We start from the raw sequence: 15,432 nt of genomic DNA on the forward strand, positions 1-15,432 counted from the left end.
TCCTAATTTAATTTCTTGCATGATAATTAGTTGTTTGCTTTTATTTTAGTTTGCATTTAATTTAGTTAATTCTCATTTCAAAGATTCCGAACAAAATTCTACTTTTCATTGTGCATAACACATTTGGACTACAAGTTAGTGGCTTTGATTAGACTTAGTGCAGTGAGTTAAGCCAAGCATTACCGAGGCTTAGTGCTTTGTGAATATTTTACTTTATTTTATTTTATTTTTATTTTTCATTGTATGATTTTAAGTTATTCTAGCGCCAATTACCTCGGTTTGATCCAACGCCTAATCCCCAAGGTATGATAATCAAGGTCAAAATATTTCCCTTAGGGCTAAATACTATTTATTACCCTGTGGTATGGGCCAAACATCGATTCAGTCATCGACTTTCAATTTTATCCAAAACACCCCCACAATATCATCTTCTCGTCCAATAGGTCTCTCCGGCTCAATTCCGTCAATTTCAAATGTTAAGTGCTGACATGGCATTTCCAACTCATCAAAAGTGGGGCCCACACAGAAGTGAAATTCTCAAACTGACCCTGGCCAACTGAATATGGAAAAATCCAAAATAAGTGCAGACGTGACATTTCCAACTCATCAAAAGTGGGGCCCACACAGAAGTGAAATTCCAAAACTGACCCTAACCAACTGAATATGGAAAAAGCCAAAATAAATTCCAGACTTTGAGGTCGGGGAGACTCGAACACACCCCAACACATATGTAAATGAAAGCCCCAACCACCAGACCACTTGCATGGTATTGGTATATTACAAACAAAAAAAACATATATTGATCTATAATAGTTTATAAAAACACTTTGTTGTCGTCACTCTGAGTCCGGAGCTTACCGTCGGAAAAATTGCAGTCGGATAATCAAAGCAATCACTAGCAACAGTATGATCAGAAAGCAGGTCCACTTTCGGGTGTTCTTTTGGTACACCTTGGCCTTCCCCAGCTGTTGCGTCCCACCCCCTGACAAAGATTGGCCTGGTTCGCTGCACGTGGCTCTCGATGTTGTTGAGCTGCTCACCCTGGGCTTGGACCAACACCACTATGTCCATGAACACCTGGTGCAACTCCTGCATATTCTTCTCCATGTCCTTCATGGCGTCGTGCCGCTCTTAGATCTCGTTGATCGTGTCCAGCACTTGATCCCGCCCTTGCTCCTGGATCGCCTTCTGCCGAAATGTTTCGCTCTTCCCTACAATCATCATCGAAATCACAATCTCAGTAAGCCAAATTGAAATCACGAATTTGCCATTGTGGAGGGTGTGGGAGGTGGGTGGAGAGGGAGATGGAAGTGAGGAGATAGGTGGAGAGGGAGATGGGGTCGTTGGTTTCTGGGTCTTTCATGGCGAAAGAGGAGGAAGAAGAGGAGTGGAGGAGAGAGGTGGGTGGAGAAGGACGATGACAAAGTGTTTTTTAAAAAACTATTATACAAATATATGTTATTTTTGTTTGCCATATACCAATACCATGCAAGTGGTCTAGTGGTTGGGGCTTTCATTTGCATATGTGTTGGGGTGGCTGAGTTCGAGTCTCCCTAACCTCAAAGTCTGGAATTTATTTTAGATTTTTCTATATTCGGTTGGCCAGGGTCAATTTGGGAATTTCAATTCCGTCTGGGCCCCACTTTTGATGAGTTGGAAATGCCACGTTAGCACTTAACGTATGAAATTGACGGAATTAAGTCGGAGGGACAAATTAGATAAGAAGATGATATTGTGGGGGTGTTTTTGATGAAATTGAAAGTTGAGGAACTGAATCGATGTTTGGCCCATACCACAGGGAACAGTATTTTGTGATTCGTACGTTTGCGAGAGTTTATGCATCAAGTTAATTCTCTTTCTGAATTCATGAATAATCATTTAGAAGTGAAAGGGATGAGTTAGGGACTCAAGAGGGTGAAAGTAGACACGTGTTCCTCAATTTCATATGAGCCATTCGATTTCATTAAATTAATCTAACAGCTGAGAGTTTACGGTCCGCATTCTTTTGCTTTTGCGGACGTCCTCTTCACATTTATTTTTTTTTAGTATGGACTGGTGCGGCTGCCCTTAAACCTTGATTAATGAAATTGCAGAATACGAGGAGAGGACATAGAGCCCGAACCCGAGATTACAATAAGCGTAAGGAGAACATTCTGAAATAATATCAGGACTCTCCACAAAATCTATGTATTCTAAGAGCAGATGCACTGGAAGGGTAATTGGGTGACCAATTGCTCACAAAGCCCAGATTGATTGATGCACCAGTCCAGAATTAGTCGACCAATTGATGGGGCCCACGCAGTCAGGCGATTGGGTGACCAATTCTCGATCACTCTCTAGGTCGGGCAATTTGTAGGGCCCAAAGTTGAATAGTGGGTCCATTCCCCAGAAATTGGCTTTAATTTTGGAAAAAAGTTGCTTGAGAGGTACCCTTTTAGACAAGTTGAGAATAAAGCCTTCAAACCACTGAGGCAACCACGTGATCTCATCAATGTTTCAACAATAAAATATTTATTTATGCTAACTTTTTTTATTCGTATTAAATATTGTTAATTATTTTGTCAAATGTTACCATTCAAATTATCATAAATATTTTGTCATTATTAAATGGATGTATTAATTAGTGTACCATTATTATCATTTAAAAATAACTAATAAAATCAAATTGTAAGCTTAATTTCATTCATAAATAATTAGATTGATTAATTAATATTGGATTGGCAGGCAAATTGCCTTCTATTGGTGCATTGTGCAAACCAAAGGCAATTGCCGATTTTAGATGAATAGTGGATTGGCAGTACCAATTTAGTTGGCAAATTAGCAATTGCCCTTGGTTCATGGGTGCATTTGCTCTAACAACACCAATTAGCAAAGAGTGCACAAATGGCTACTCATTTACTTTGACATAGCGGTGACAAATCAGAAAAATAACTCTATCACGAAGAAGCATAATTAAAAATAGCACAGTTTTCCCACTATGTTGCCACACCAAAATAAATCCCCCCGACACTCAATTTCATCCTGCCACTAGGAGGTTGCGTCCATTTGATCAAGCAAACATCTCGCCGCCCATTTTATCCGGTGACACTCTTCACATTCTTTTTGTACATAATATATTGTTTCTCATCTTCTTATCTTCACCCTAATACACCGTGTTTGAACCCAAAATTAACATTTTTTTTTCCTGACAAGGGTGTCTCGGGAGAGTCCAGGCCAATCTTTGTGGCCCAAGCCATATATTTTCCTCAAACTCGAAAAATATTATTTAGAGGCTAAATAAAACCTACTTAGGGATCAAACAATCTTGGGGCAAAATCATAATCTTATTGATTTACTAGTAACGGTGGTTTGCTTGATTATCAAATTTATACAATATGGAAGGATATCGCATCTATGGCTCAGAATGCGGGTCATGCATGGACCGCATGGTAAGTATCAAAGCTACACATATTGCAATTAAAGATGGAATGGACGTGGAACAATTCATGAAGGATTCAATTATCCTCCATTGTCCTATGTATGTAAGCAATTATGGTTTCCCATGCAATTAAGGTGGATGTGGAACAAGGGTAGGAATCAATCACTTGATTGCAATCATCAAGGAATATATATAATTTAGTTATATATATAATTGCTCATGCATAGATCAATTAAGTAAGCTATCATCCTTAATTGCGTGGTGATTTGAATCATAAACTCTCGCAAGTGTACAAATCGTTGTCAAGTAAGAGAATTATTAAAACCTTGATTATCGTACCTCGGGGATTAGGTGTTGGACCTAACCGAGGTAATTGGTGCTAGAATAACTTAAAAGCATACAATGAAAAAGTAAAAATAAAAATAAAATAAAGTAAAATAAAATATTCACAAGGCACCAAGCCTCGACAATGCTCGGTTTAGCTCACACTAAGCCTAATCAAAGCCACTAACTTGTAGCCCAAATGAGTTATGCACAATGGAAGGTAGAATTTTGTTTGAGAGTTTTGAATTGGGAATTAACTAAATTAAATGCAAACTAAAGTAAAAGCAAACAACTAATTATCAGGCAAGAAATTAAATTTGGATTTTCAAATTAATAGAAAAATGGGAGTGTCGGGTGATTCACACTAACTATCTTGTAAACATCGATGTCAATTTCACAAATGCATGCATTTCCTATATGTGTCAAGTCCCGTATCTAGTACCGGTTAAGGCCACTAAACCAATTATCCTTTCGGTGTATTGACTATGCCGGTTAAAGCCACAATCAACTCTCTAATTTGAGCATTATGCCAGTTAAGGCCACAATATCTAAAATTAGAGGCCTAGAGAGCAAGATAATAGAGACCCAAGCAAGCTTAGCTACAATTAAGCTAGCTAATGGTTATCACACTTAAATCCTAGATGCCACAAGATTAATAAGTTGTCAATTTATCGATCTATTCATCACAATTGCCCACAACATAATTTCAAAGGGTGACAAAGCCTAGAAACATGCTTCTAAGGACCAATAAATTCGGATTTAAAGCATACACAACGAAAATTGCATTTATTAAAATTAAAGCATCAATATTTATACAAGATGAGTTAGGGCTTCACAACCCTAACTCCTAAATTGAACTACTCACAACCCATTATCAAATACATCATCAAATACATAAGAAATTAGGAGAAATGATAGAGGAGAGAGGGAACACAAGCTAAGCTCACAATTTGTGATAGGCAAATATGAACTCAACTTGAAATTAAGCCCCCACTCTTTACCAAAGCCAAAATCCCTTGTGGTGATGAAGCCTTGATGATGTGAAGTGAAAACCCCTTAATTGCTCATTCCAATTTTTGAGAGAAAATGATGAGAGAAAGAGACAGTGGGGAGGTGGGTTTCGGTGAACAAAGAAAATAAAGGATGGAATTAGGGGTGGTTGCGGCACTGTTGGAGAAGAGAGAGGATTTTGGGGTCCCCAGCCGCTGTAGGGTTTGGATGAATATATATATATATATATGTGTGTGTGTGTGTGTGTGTGTGTGTGTGTGTGGGGTCTCCGTGTGTGGTTGTTTTGCTAGGTAGAACTAGATGATGAATATATGGTTGTGATTAAAGGAGAAATATGATGGCGAATGGCTAGGATTGAATGGACTAATGGAGAGAAGAGCAATACGTGATGGGCTGCTAGCTTTCAACTAATGGTTTAATTAAGAAAATAGCTGCCATGTGTCAAGGCTGGATTGGGCACCAAACAATTAAACAACAATCAAAGATTGCTACAAGTGCACATCATGGCTGGGGTTATTTAGTCATGGCTGGGGTTAATTAATCAAACCATTGGTTAATTAATCTAATCATTGGTTAATTAAATAAATCAGTCAATGATTAATTAATTAAGCCAATGATTAGTCAATTAATTGTTTCTTTTCTTCATCCCCTTCTTTCCTTCTTCGATCATAAAGCACATTAGAAGATATCATCTTGAAATACTTGGATTCGGCTTCCTCACTCATGTTGACTATGGTTGACCGGCATCGACTATTTCATCATTTTGTCGGAATACTCCAATTTGCACAATTTCACACCATTTCCACTTGATTTCAGTAATTCCACTTATTTTCTATAAAATAAATAAAAATGCATTAACTATATATTAATTAACTTGAGGATTAACTTAATTCTAGTATTTTAGATGTAATTACACGTATAAAAATGCGTGTAATCACGTGGATATATGAATACACACACACACACACACACAATTAAGACGTGCATAGCGAACAGTTTGCCTAAGAGGAAAATTACGTCCAAGACTCCAAGAGGCAATTAACCTTGCCTACATTCTAGTTACGACAGAGGTAGATAATTTTCTATTACTACCTACAATAGTTATCAAAACTATTAAGAGTTTTGATTTGATTCAAGACCAATAACTGTGGCCTAAAATATAGTATTGCACTCCTATTAGGAAAGAGAATCTGCAGCGAGCAGCCTATATATAGAGGCTGAAGAAAAACAAAAACAACAACTCTTCAATCAACTAATCGCACAGATTATCAAAGCCTCCCCGAAGCAACCTTCAACCAGTTGAAAACCAGCGAAGCAAAGCTAACACCCTCCCAACCCAGCGAAGCTAAAGTCACGCTTTAACAAACCCGTGCTTTCTCCTACTTTCCGGTGATTGCTCTGCTTAGTCTACAACACTAAGTATCGACTCGGTGATGCAAGAGATCACACCACAAGTCCTTATCCGTAAGGTAAGAAGTCATTTTCCGAAATGCAGAGAAAAGAACCTGGTGACGAGGTTGGTGCTCTCCTTGTTCACAACGTTTGATTAAGAAGTCAGGTCAATGGAGGCCCCGACTACTACACCGCAAGGTGTTGGCACGCTCGCGCACTCAGAAGAGACAATTTGCACCCAGACTGGTTTTGGAGCCAAACACACCTAGAAGAAACCCATTTAAACAATCTTGAAAATTTCACCACCACTGCAATCAAAATCTGCCATTTTTGACTTCAGCTCCACAAACATTATAGACCCATCTTTAAAAACATAGAAAAATCCCCCAATTTCTTTCAAATTACATATCTAAAGAACCCATATTTTTTTGCTCTAAAAGCTTCATCACACCACATTTTCATAAACCCATCTTTCTGTTTTGGGGTTTGAGCTATAAAACCCCAAAAATGCATAACCCAACCCTTGTGCAAAACCCAGTCCTTCATTCCTCTTCCTAGTGCCAAGTTTCTTCGTCGGCTTCTGAGCAATTATGGGCGGAGAGGTGCTACTGTAGGAGGTCGAAAGTGTTGGATTTGGAGATAGGTGCCCTAAACAAATCTTTGGGTGCCCATATCAGATTTTGATCCAAACCTTCAAACTAATGGATGAAGACATGAAGAGACGAAAATACCCTTCAAAAGTTGCCAGCTGGCAACCTATGTAACGGAGCTAACGGTTCTAGGTAGTCAGCTACTAATCTTCGGTCAGAGTGAGAACCTCAGGTACGTTCTGATATTTTTTGAACTTGAGGTACTAAAATTTATAAGGTGAGAAACGTCAGGTACCGTACGGATTATTTTCCAGGAAGCCAAAACAATTTATTTCCAAAACTTGTAAAAAACGTGCGTTCTGTAATACTTTTCTTTGAACCCGAGCTGATAACGTATTAAGAATTTCGTTTTTCAACAAAACTTTGTGCTATAACAAGAGAGTTCGTACCAATTTATTCTCATGCTTCGTACCGACTAAATGTTATCGAACTTTATGTAAAATTTTGGGACTAATTTTAGTTATTTGGACTTCGGCAAAGCTTAATTCAATGAAAGCCTCTTAAAAAAAAAAAAAAAAAAAAAAAAAAAAAAAAAAAAAAAAGTAAAATGGTCACATATTTGCCGATCGAGAAATGATTCGTTAGCGAAAATCTCCCTATAAAATACTAAAAAGACACATTTACCATAGAATATTCCATCGGCCAAAGAATATTTGCAAGAAAATAAAAAACTCTTTGATAATTTCCAATTTAAATAATTTAATTAAGCCTTCGTTGCTGCTCGAAGACTTGCATTCGCTCCTCTCCAACGAGACAACACAGGAGAGAGAGATAGACCAGTGTACAAACAAATCATCTAACAAACAAAACTTAACCAGACACCAATTATAATTATAAACTACAAAGAACTTCACAGAATTCTATGACAACAACAAATCAAACTTGCATCAATCCAGAGAATACGAACACGGGGAGCCGAGCTCAATTGGAGGTGGCCAATATATCTGGGATCCGGAACCGCCTGGGGAGGATCCCAACTTCTGAATGCTATGGTCCTCTAAGTTGAACACAAAACTCTCTGGTCTAGTTACTTCTCTAAGAGCAAGATTAACGTCATTTTCATCAGAGAAGTAAATGCAATTCCCTTCGCACCCAGCTAATTCTTCAGCCGATACAGAGAAAGAGCAATCTATAGCCAAGAAAAACGCTTGACCACCCAAGCTTTCCACTTCAACCCATCTGCCCAACTCTCCATCCAACAGTTCCAGCTTGTAAACCTTAAAATCAACTACCTTGAGTTCACCAGAATGATATCTCCGGTATCTGCCACGACGACGAAAGCCCCAAAAAGAAAAATCTAACTCAAGACCAGTCGCTTCTTGCTTATTTTGTTCTTGATCAAAATACCTATCGACCACATAAAGCTCTCCGCAAGACTCCACCAAATGCTTCCTCCCACCTAAACCAACCAATTCCGACGAAATTTTCACCATCACTTTTGAAGACACATCAATCCTAAAAACACAACCCAAGCTATCCACCACATATGGCTGACCCTTATAAACAAATACATCATCAAAAACAAAACCTCCAATATTACTGAATTTTGTGAGTTTCTCATCTCCACTCTTAGCAAAACCCAAATTTCCTTTATCACAGATAACCAGAATTGCACAATCAACAATCTCAGGAGGCATTAAAATCACTTTCTTTAACACATCAACAGAACCAGAGCCACGGATGAATCTCAGAAAATAGGATTTCCCTAATTCGATCATTTTAAACTCCAACAAATTGAAACATTCCGGAGACAACGTCGACGAGTCTTTTGAATACCTGATTCGGCGGGAGGTGATAGGATTCCGAAGAAGCATTCTGTCGCACTCTTCGACCTTGACCAACCAACCTCCAGACGAGGACGGCGCCGCCCGTGATGACGTGGAGGGGCTCTGGAGGAGGTAGACGGTGTTTTGGGAGAGGAAGGAGGTGGGTCCATTGGAGGATGGGAGAGGGAATTTGGGTGGAAGTGAAGGGTGGAAGCGAGGCAAACAAGAACGCCATGAATGGCAAACGCTGCGGAATCGGAGAGACTCGATGCGGAGCTTGAGCTTTTCTCCGATCAGTGGCCAAAGTTCGACTGGAAGATTGGACCAGTCGACGGTGTCATCCATCGAGGCCCTCGTGGTTGTGGTTCTGGTTCTGGTTGTGGTTTTTTGGCAGAGTGGCTCTGGTTGTGTTGACTGTCTGTAGTCTGCAAGCTATTAATAAAACAGCAGCAGCTGTGGCATCCGGGTTGCTCACGTCCAAACCATAAAGTGCTTCCTCATTAGCGGGGAGTGTATTTCATGCACCGCCAGTGCATGGGTACTTACAATATGAATTGATGTAATTTTTTTGATATTAAAATATATAAAAGAGTGTATTAGATAATTGGCTGTTATTTTTTTAGAGATTAAAATAACCTACAGTGAACTTGCACTGTCGGTGCATACAATCATCTTCACTCATTAGCGTCGTCAAAATTACAAATGTTATATCAGCCGTCACATTTTGGGTAAAATATGTCTGCTGATATAAAATTGTAATTTTGAAGACTGATATGTCAAATTTGAAATAATAATTTTTTTAGAATATTTTATATGTTAAAATTTTTCTTTTCTTTCTCCTCTTCTCTTCCGTGCATGCATCATGGAGTCGTGGGTTGTTGTTCGCAGACTCAAATCCCACTGTCAATCATTTGAAAGCTTTTGATTTGAAACCATAATTCAATCAACCAAACCCAAAAAGAGAATTATTAGACTTCCAAACATTTTCGTTGCATATATATCCAAAAAGTGTGATGCTTTTGCTCATAATCCTTGTACTGGATTTATACCAGTATCCATCCATGCATTAATATAGAGGTCGATCCGTACCTTTTAATACTTGCAGATATAGAATCTTTTCTGGTGTTCAAATTGTGAATATCAGATTTCATTCCTCTATCAATTAGATTAGACGATTTATTTATAGCATGAGCAACTCTTCAGTACAGTTATTATGCAATGTATGTGGTGAGGTAGGCTAATCAGGAAGTGAGTGGAGTCCCTTTTTGAAATTTTATGGGACATACTGGACAATATGAGCATGAAATTATAAATGAAAGATTTTAATCGGTGGACATATTGTACCACATGACACGATAGCCTCATTCAGGACATTTGTACATTAAATTACATCATTACACAACATATATATTGACTTATATGTACACCATATCAAAAATAGGAAAAGTGTAGATTAAATTACATGTACAATTTGCCTACATCTTAGTACATCAAGCATTTGAGCGCATATTGGTAAAGTGACTTTACGCAATTAAGTCCTACTTTGTCATTCTTTCTCCAAACATTTCATAATCCACTACTAATATATCGTTATACCTTTCAAACCCGTTCAACTTAAGACGAATCCAAAATCTCTTTTAGAAAACATCACACGCATATGCAATGTATATCTCCAATAAACCTAGTCAGCCTACTGTAGTAGAAGTTACTTAAACCTAAAATGTAAAAAAATTCAAACTTAAAAATCTGATCACTCTCCAATCTTCAGTGTGAAGAGAAACACCATTCGACGAATAAATTATTCCTACCTCATCGGTCTTCATTATATTATATTCGAGGCCATGTTAATCACGTACTAGTAAATTAATTAGTACTAAGATTAGCATATCTGGTGGCAGCTGTTCCAAGCTAGCATATCGGAATACAATCTACTATCGACATACTCTAGAACAGGACTAGTGACAGAACATCCTGATTTCATCATGTACAGTAGGCCTGGCATTTAAACCCGTAACCCGCAAACCCGCACTATACCCGCACGCTAAAAACCTGCACAAACCCGCCCGTTTATTAATTCGGGCTAAAAAAAGCCTGCACGCAAAAAACCCGCAAATTAACGGGTTTTGCGGGCTAAATCCGTTGGAACCCATTGGAACCGTCAACTCAAAATCCTTCCCCAAAACCCATTTCCCATTTACCCATACGGGTTCCCCATTTTTTTTTTTTTTTTTTCCAACCAGGGCATTTTTATAATTTTTCTTATCCCCCATGAGGATCCGACAGTTGAATCTTTGTATAATTGTGAAAAGACGATTCAAAAGGAGATCCGTGAGGATTCGACCGTTGGATCATCGTATAATTTTGTGAGGATGATTCTAAAGGCGATCTGGGACGATCCAACCGTTGGATCTTCGTATAATTTTGCAAAGATGATTCAAAAGGCGATCCGTGAAGATCCGACCGTTGGATCATCATATAATTTTGTAAGGATGATTCTAAGGGCGATCCGGGACGATCCAACCGTTGGATCTTCGTATAATTTTGAGAGGATGAACCTAAGGGCGATCCGTGAGGATCTGACCGTTGGATCATCGTATCAATCGGTAAAGATGATCCTCTAGGTGATCCGACCGTTGGATCTTCGTATAATTTTGAGAAGATGAACCTAAGGGCGATCCGTGAGGATCTGACCGTTGGATCATTGTATAAATCTGTAAAGATGATCATTATGGTGATCCGTGAGGATCTGACCGTTGGATAGTCGTATAATTTTGAGATGATGAAACTAAGGGCGATCCGTGAGGATCTGACCGTTGGATAATCGTATAAATCGGTAAAAATGATCCTCTTGGTTATCCGACCGTTAGATCTTTGTATAATTTTGAGAGGATGAACTTAAGGGAGATCCAAGAGGATCCGACCGTTGGATCATCGTATAAATCGGTAAAGATGATCCTCTAGGTGATCTGTGATTGTCCGACAGTTGGATCGTTGTATAATTGTAATTTGTGAATTATTTTTTGTCAAAAAAGGAAAGGAAAAAAAATCTAAAAAGGTAGAAAATAAAAAATTTCAAAATAGAAAACCAAAAAAGTTCATATAGAGAAAATGGCAAATGATGGGTTATATACATAAGTCTTAATTGGTTTTAATTGCTTTGATAAAAAGTAAAAAAAAAAATTAAAAAAAAGTTTACGGGTTTTAACGGGTTCCAATGGAAAACCCGCAAACCCGCCGGGTTTGGCCCGCGAAACCCGTTAAGCTAACGGGTTCTTACCGGGTCGACCCGTTAAGAACCCGCACAGTACCCGCACTATACCCGCACGTTGCCAGGCCTAATGTACAGGTAGGAAAGGTTTCCCCAAGTGTTGCTTCTAAGATCAGGCGTCGCATATGCATTTAGTATTCATGCATGCACTTCAATATGATCCCAATAATTCGATTGGAGTGCGGTGATTGTGGATGCGAAGGTCAAAATATGGGCATAAACAAAAGCAATGCATGTTCGGGGTCAGCTCAAGCAGTGAAGAAAGTAGGTAATGGAATTTGATTCTCCTTCACATAATGTAATTAGAATATATATACATATAGAGACACACACACACAGCTGAGAGTAAAACATGACACTTGACCTAACGAGAAACTGAGTCAATCGATGTCAATTTTGGGTGTGCGTTTCGAGACACTACTACTTTTAGTTAGGCCTCATCAAAAAGCCCGCGGATCAAGTGGGCCGATGGAGGCCCACCGGCCCGCAGGGCTTTTGGCCCGGCCCGGCCCGTCAAAAAACCGGCAAAAACCCGCCTTGGTGGGCCGATGGAGGCCCGCAAAAACCCGGCCCGGCCCATAGGCCCGGCCCGCCAAAAGCCCGCTAGGCCCGGCCCGTAAAAGCCCTCAAAATATTATATATATATATATATATGTGTGTGTGTGTGTGTGTGTGTGTGTTTATATATATATATTAATATATGTGTGTGTGTGTGTGTGTGTTATATATATAGATATATCTATATGTGTGTGTGTGTGTGTGTTTATAAATATATATATATATAGACACATATAGATATATATTTGTGTGTGTGTTTATATAGATATATATATATATATATATATATCAATATATCATATATGTGTGTGTGTGTTTATATATATATATATAGAGATATATATATATATATATATATATATGTGTGTGTGTTTATATATATATATATATATATATATATATATATTAATATATATGTGTGTGTATATATATAGAGAGAGAGAGAGAGAGAGAGATATATATATATATATATATGTGTGTGTGTGTGTGTGTGTGGAAGTTCTTATACTATTATACTTCTATATAAATTATGTGTATATATATATTCTACATATCGGTTGACCAATCCGATCGGATTCGAAAATATGGTGAAATTGGCTAAATTTTTTACCACACTCATAATTTATTGTAATAAACTCATCCAACGGTCGGTTTTTCCATTTTCTTTGAATTGATAGGGGTTGCTCTTTGGAGTGTATGATATAGAAATATAGGTTTATAAGAGTAACTACGTTTGACCTAATTGATCGAATTCGAAACGAGAACCAAATTGGCTGGATTTTCTACAACCACCATAAAACATTACAATCTCTCCATCGAGCGGTTGGTTTCTCCGAATTCATTTTCTACTTCATGGTTGCTTTAGAATGAACCTAAACAATTTAAATGCAATGTATAAGTCATACAACTATAGGAATAAAATTGGTATAGACCAATGTGTTTGTAATTAATTTTTTTTTTTTTTTATCTTATGTCCACGCACATCCATTGATGGAATATATACAAACGTGATGTGAAAAAATAAGCACGTTTCGCAGTTGTCACGGCATCGGTCAACCAATAAAACATATAAGTGACTACGGTTGACCAATCCGATCGGATTCGAAAATATGGTGAAATTGGCTAAATTTTTTACCACACTCATAATTTATTGTAATAAACTCATCCAACAGTCGGTTTTTCCATTTTCTTTGAATTGATAGGGGTTGCTCTTTGGAGTGTATGATATATAAATATAGATTTATATGAGTAACTACGTTTGATCTAGTTGATCGAATTCGAAACGATAACCATATTGGCTGGATTTTCTGGAATCACCATAAAACATTACAATCTCTCCATCGAGCGGTTGGTTTCTCCGAATTCATTTTCTACTTCATGGTTGCTTTAGAATGAACCTAAACAATTTAAATGCAATGTATAAGTCATATAACTTTATGAATAAAATTGGTACAGACTAATGTGTTTGTAATTAAAATTAATTTTTTTTATCTTATGTCCACGTACATCCATTGATGGAATATATACAAACGTGATGCGAAAAAATAAGCACGTTTCGCGGTTGTCACGGCATCGGTCAACCAATAAAACATATAAGTGACTACGGTTGACCAATCCGATCGGATTCGAAAATATGGTGAAATTGGCTAAATTTTTTACCACACTCATAATTTATTGTAATAAACTCATCCAACGGTCGGTTTTTCCATTTTCTTTGAATTGATAGGGGTTGCTCTTTGGAGTGTATGATATATAAATATAGGTTTATAAGAGTAACTACGTTTGACCTAGTTGATCGAATTCGAAATGTGAACCAAATTGGCTGGATTTTCTACAACCACCATAAAACATTACAATCTCTCCATCAAGCGGTTGGTTTCTCCGAATTCATTTTCCACTTCATGGTTGCTTTAGAATGAACCTAAACAATTTAAATGCAATGTATAAATCATATAACTTTAGGAATAAAATTGGTATAGTCCAATGTGTTTGTAATTAAAATTAATTTTTTTTTTATCTTATGTCCACGCACATCCATCGATGGAATATATACAAACGTGATGTGAAAAAATAAGCACGTTTCACGGTTGCCACGCCATCGGTCAACCAATAAAACATATAAGTGACTACGGTTGACCAATCCGATCGGATTCAAAAATATGGTGAAATTGGCTAAATTTTTTACCACACTCATAATTTATTGTAATAAACTCATCCAACGGTCGGTTTCTCATTTTCTTTGAATTGCTATATGTAGCTCTTTGGAGTGTATGATGTATAAATATAGATTTATAAAAAATTAGTGTCTTTAAAAATTTATTTATCAACAAATTAGTATCTATATATAAATATAGATTTTTTTGGTACAATATAGTTATATAGATTGTTATCTTTGGTTGTATTTGATTATTATCCATTGAATTTCCAAAGCTTGATTAAAAAAAAAAAAACTTGTGTCTTTAAATATTTATTTATAAATAAAGCCCGCAAGGCCCGGCCCAAAAAAGCCCGCAAGGCCAAGCCCGGCCCGGCCCGAAAAAGCCCGCAAGGCCCGCTTTATATGGACGGGCTTGGATCCTTTGATTTTTAATAAAGCCCGGCCCGGCCCGGCCCGCAATTATTTAAAAATATAGCAAGGCCCGGCCCGGCCGGTTGACGACCCCTACTTTTAGTTATTCAAAATTTTACCTCCAGATGCTGTTTCCTTATTATAGTTCATTGTTTGTTTAATTTTTAAAATTCGGTTTACTCGGTTTGAGATGCAAGCTTCGGATTTGAGTGATCGAATATTGTTTGTGAACTATTTTCACAGCAGCCTCTGTTTAATTTCTGCTAAAATTTCCCCGGAATCCAGGGGAATGTGTTTATTTCTCTTATCCTATTTCTTATGATTTTAGAACTCTGAAAACATCATTAAAGGGATTGGAGTGTTCAACTTAAGTAATGTTACTCTCTCAAGAGCCGGAAGATTTGCCCGGCAGTAATATCTTTGTCCGACCTGAATCTTGGCCTATGCATGCGTGATTGATGCAATCATATCCTGAG

The 15,432-nt window shown here is 37.7% G+C and overlaps 1 protein-coding gene across 1 annotated transcript; it reads right to left on the bottom strand.

Annotated features, from left to right (window-relative positions):
- Positions 1–7,447: 7,447 nt before the first annotated feature.
- On the bottom strand, positions 7,448–9,052 carry LOC112187188 (putative F-box protein At1g65770). Its single transcript, XM_024325873.2, has one exon. It carries the CDS (start codon positions 8,904–8,906, stop codon positions 7,683–7,685), a length of 1,224 nt encoding a protein of 407 aa, XP_024181641.1. The 5' UTR covers positions 8,907–9,052; the 3' UTR covers positions 7,448–7,682.
- Between the last annotated feature and the right edge of the window lie 6,380 nt (positions 9,053–15,432).

The sequence above is a fragment of the Rosa chinensis genome, chromosome 2 (genome assembly GCF_002994745.2).
Source record: "Rosa chinensis cultivar Old Blush chromosome 2, RchiOBHm-V2, whole genome shotgun sequence".
In the NCBI taxonomy this organism is placed as follows: Eukaryota; Viridiplantae; Streptophyta; class Magnoliopsida; order Rosales; family Rosaceae; genus Rosa; species Rosa chinensis.

Excerpts from the sequence above, each read along its gene's own strand:
- LOC112187188 (XM_024325873.2), bottom strand. The coding sequence starts at position 8,906 with ATGGATGACACCGTCGACTGGTCCAATCTTCCAGTCGAACTTTGGCCA.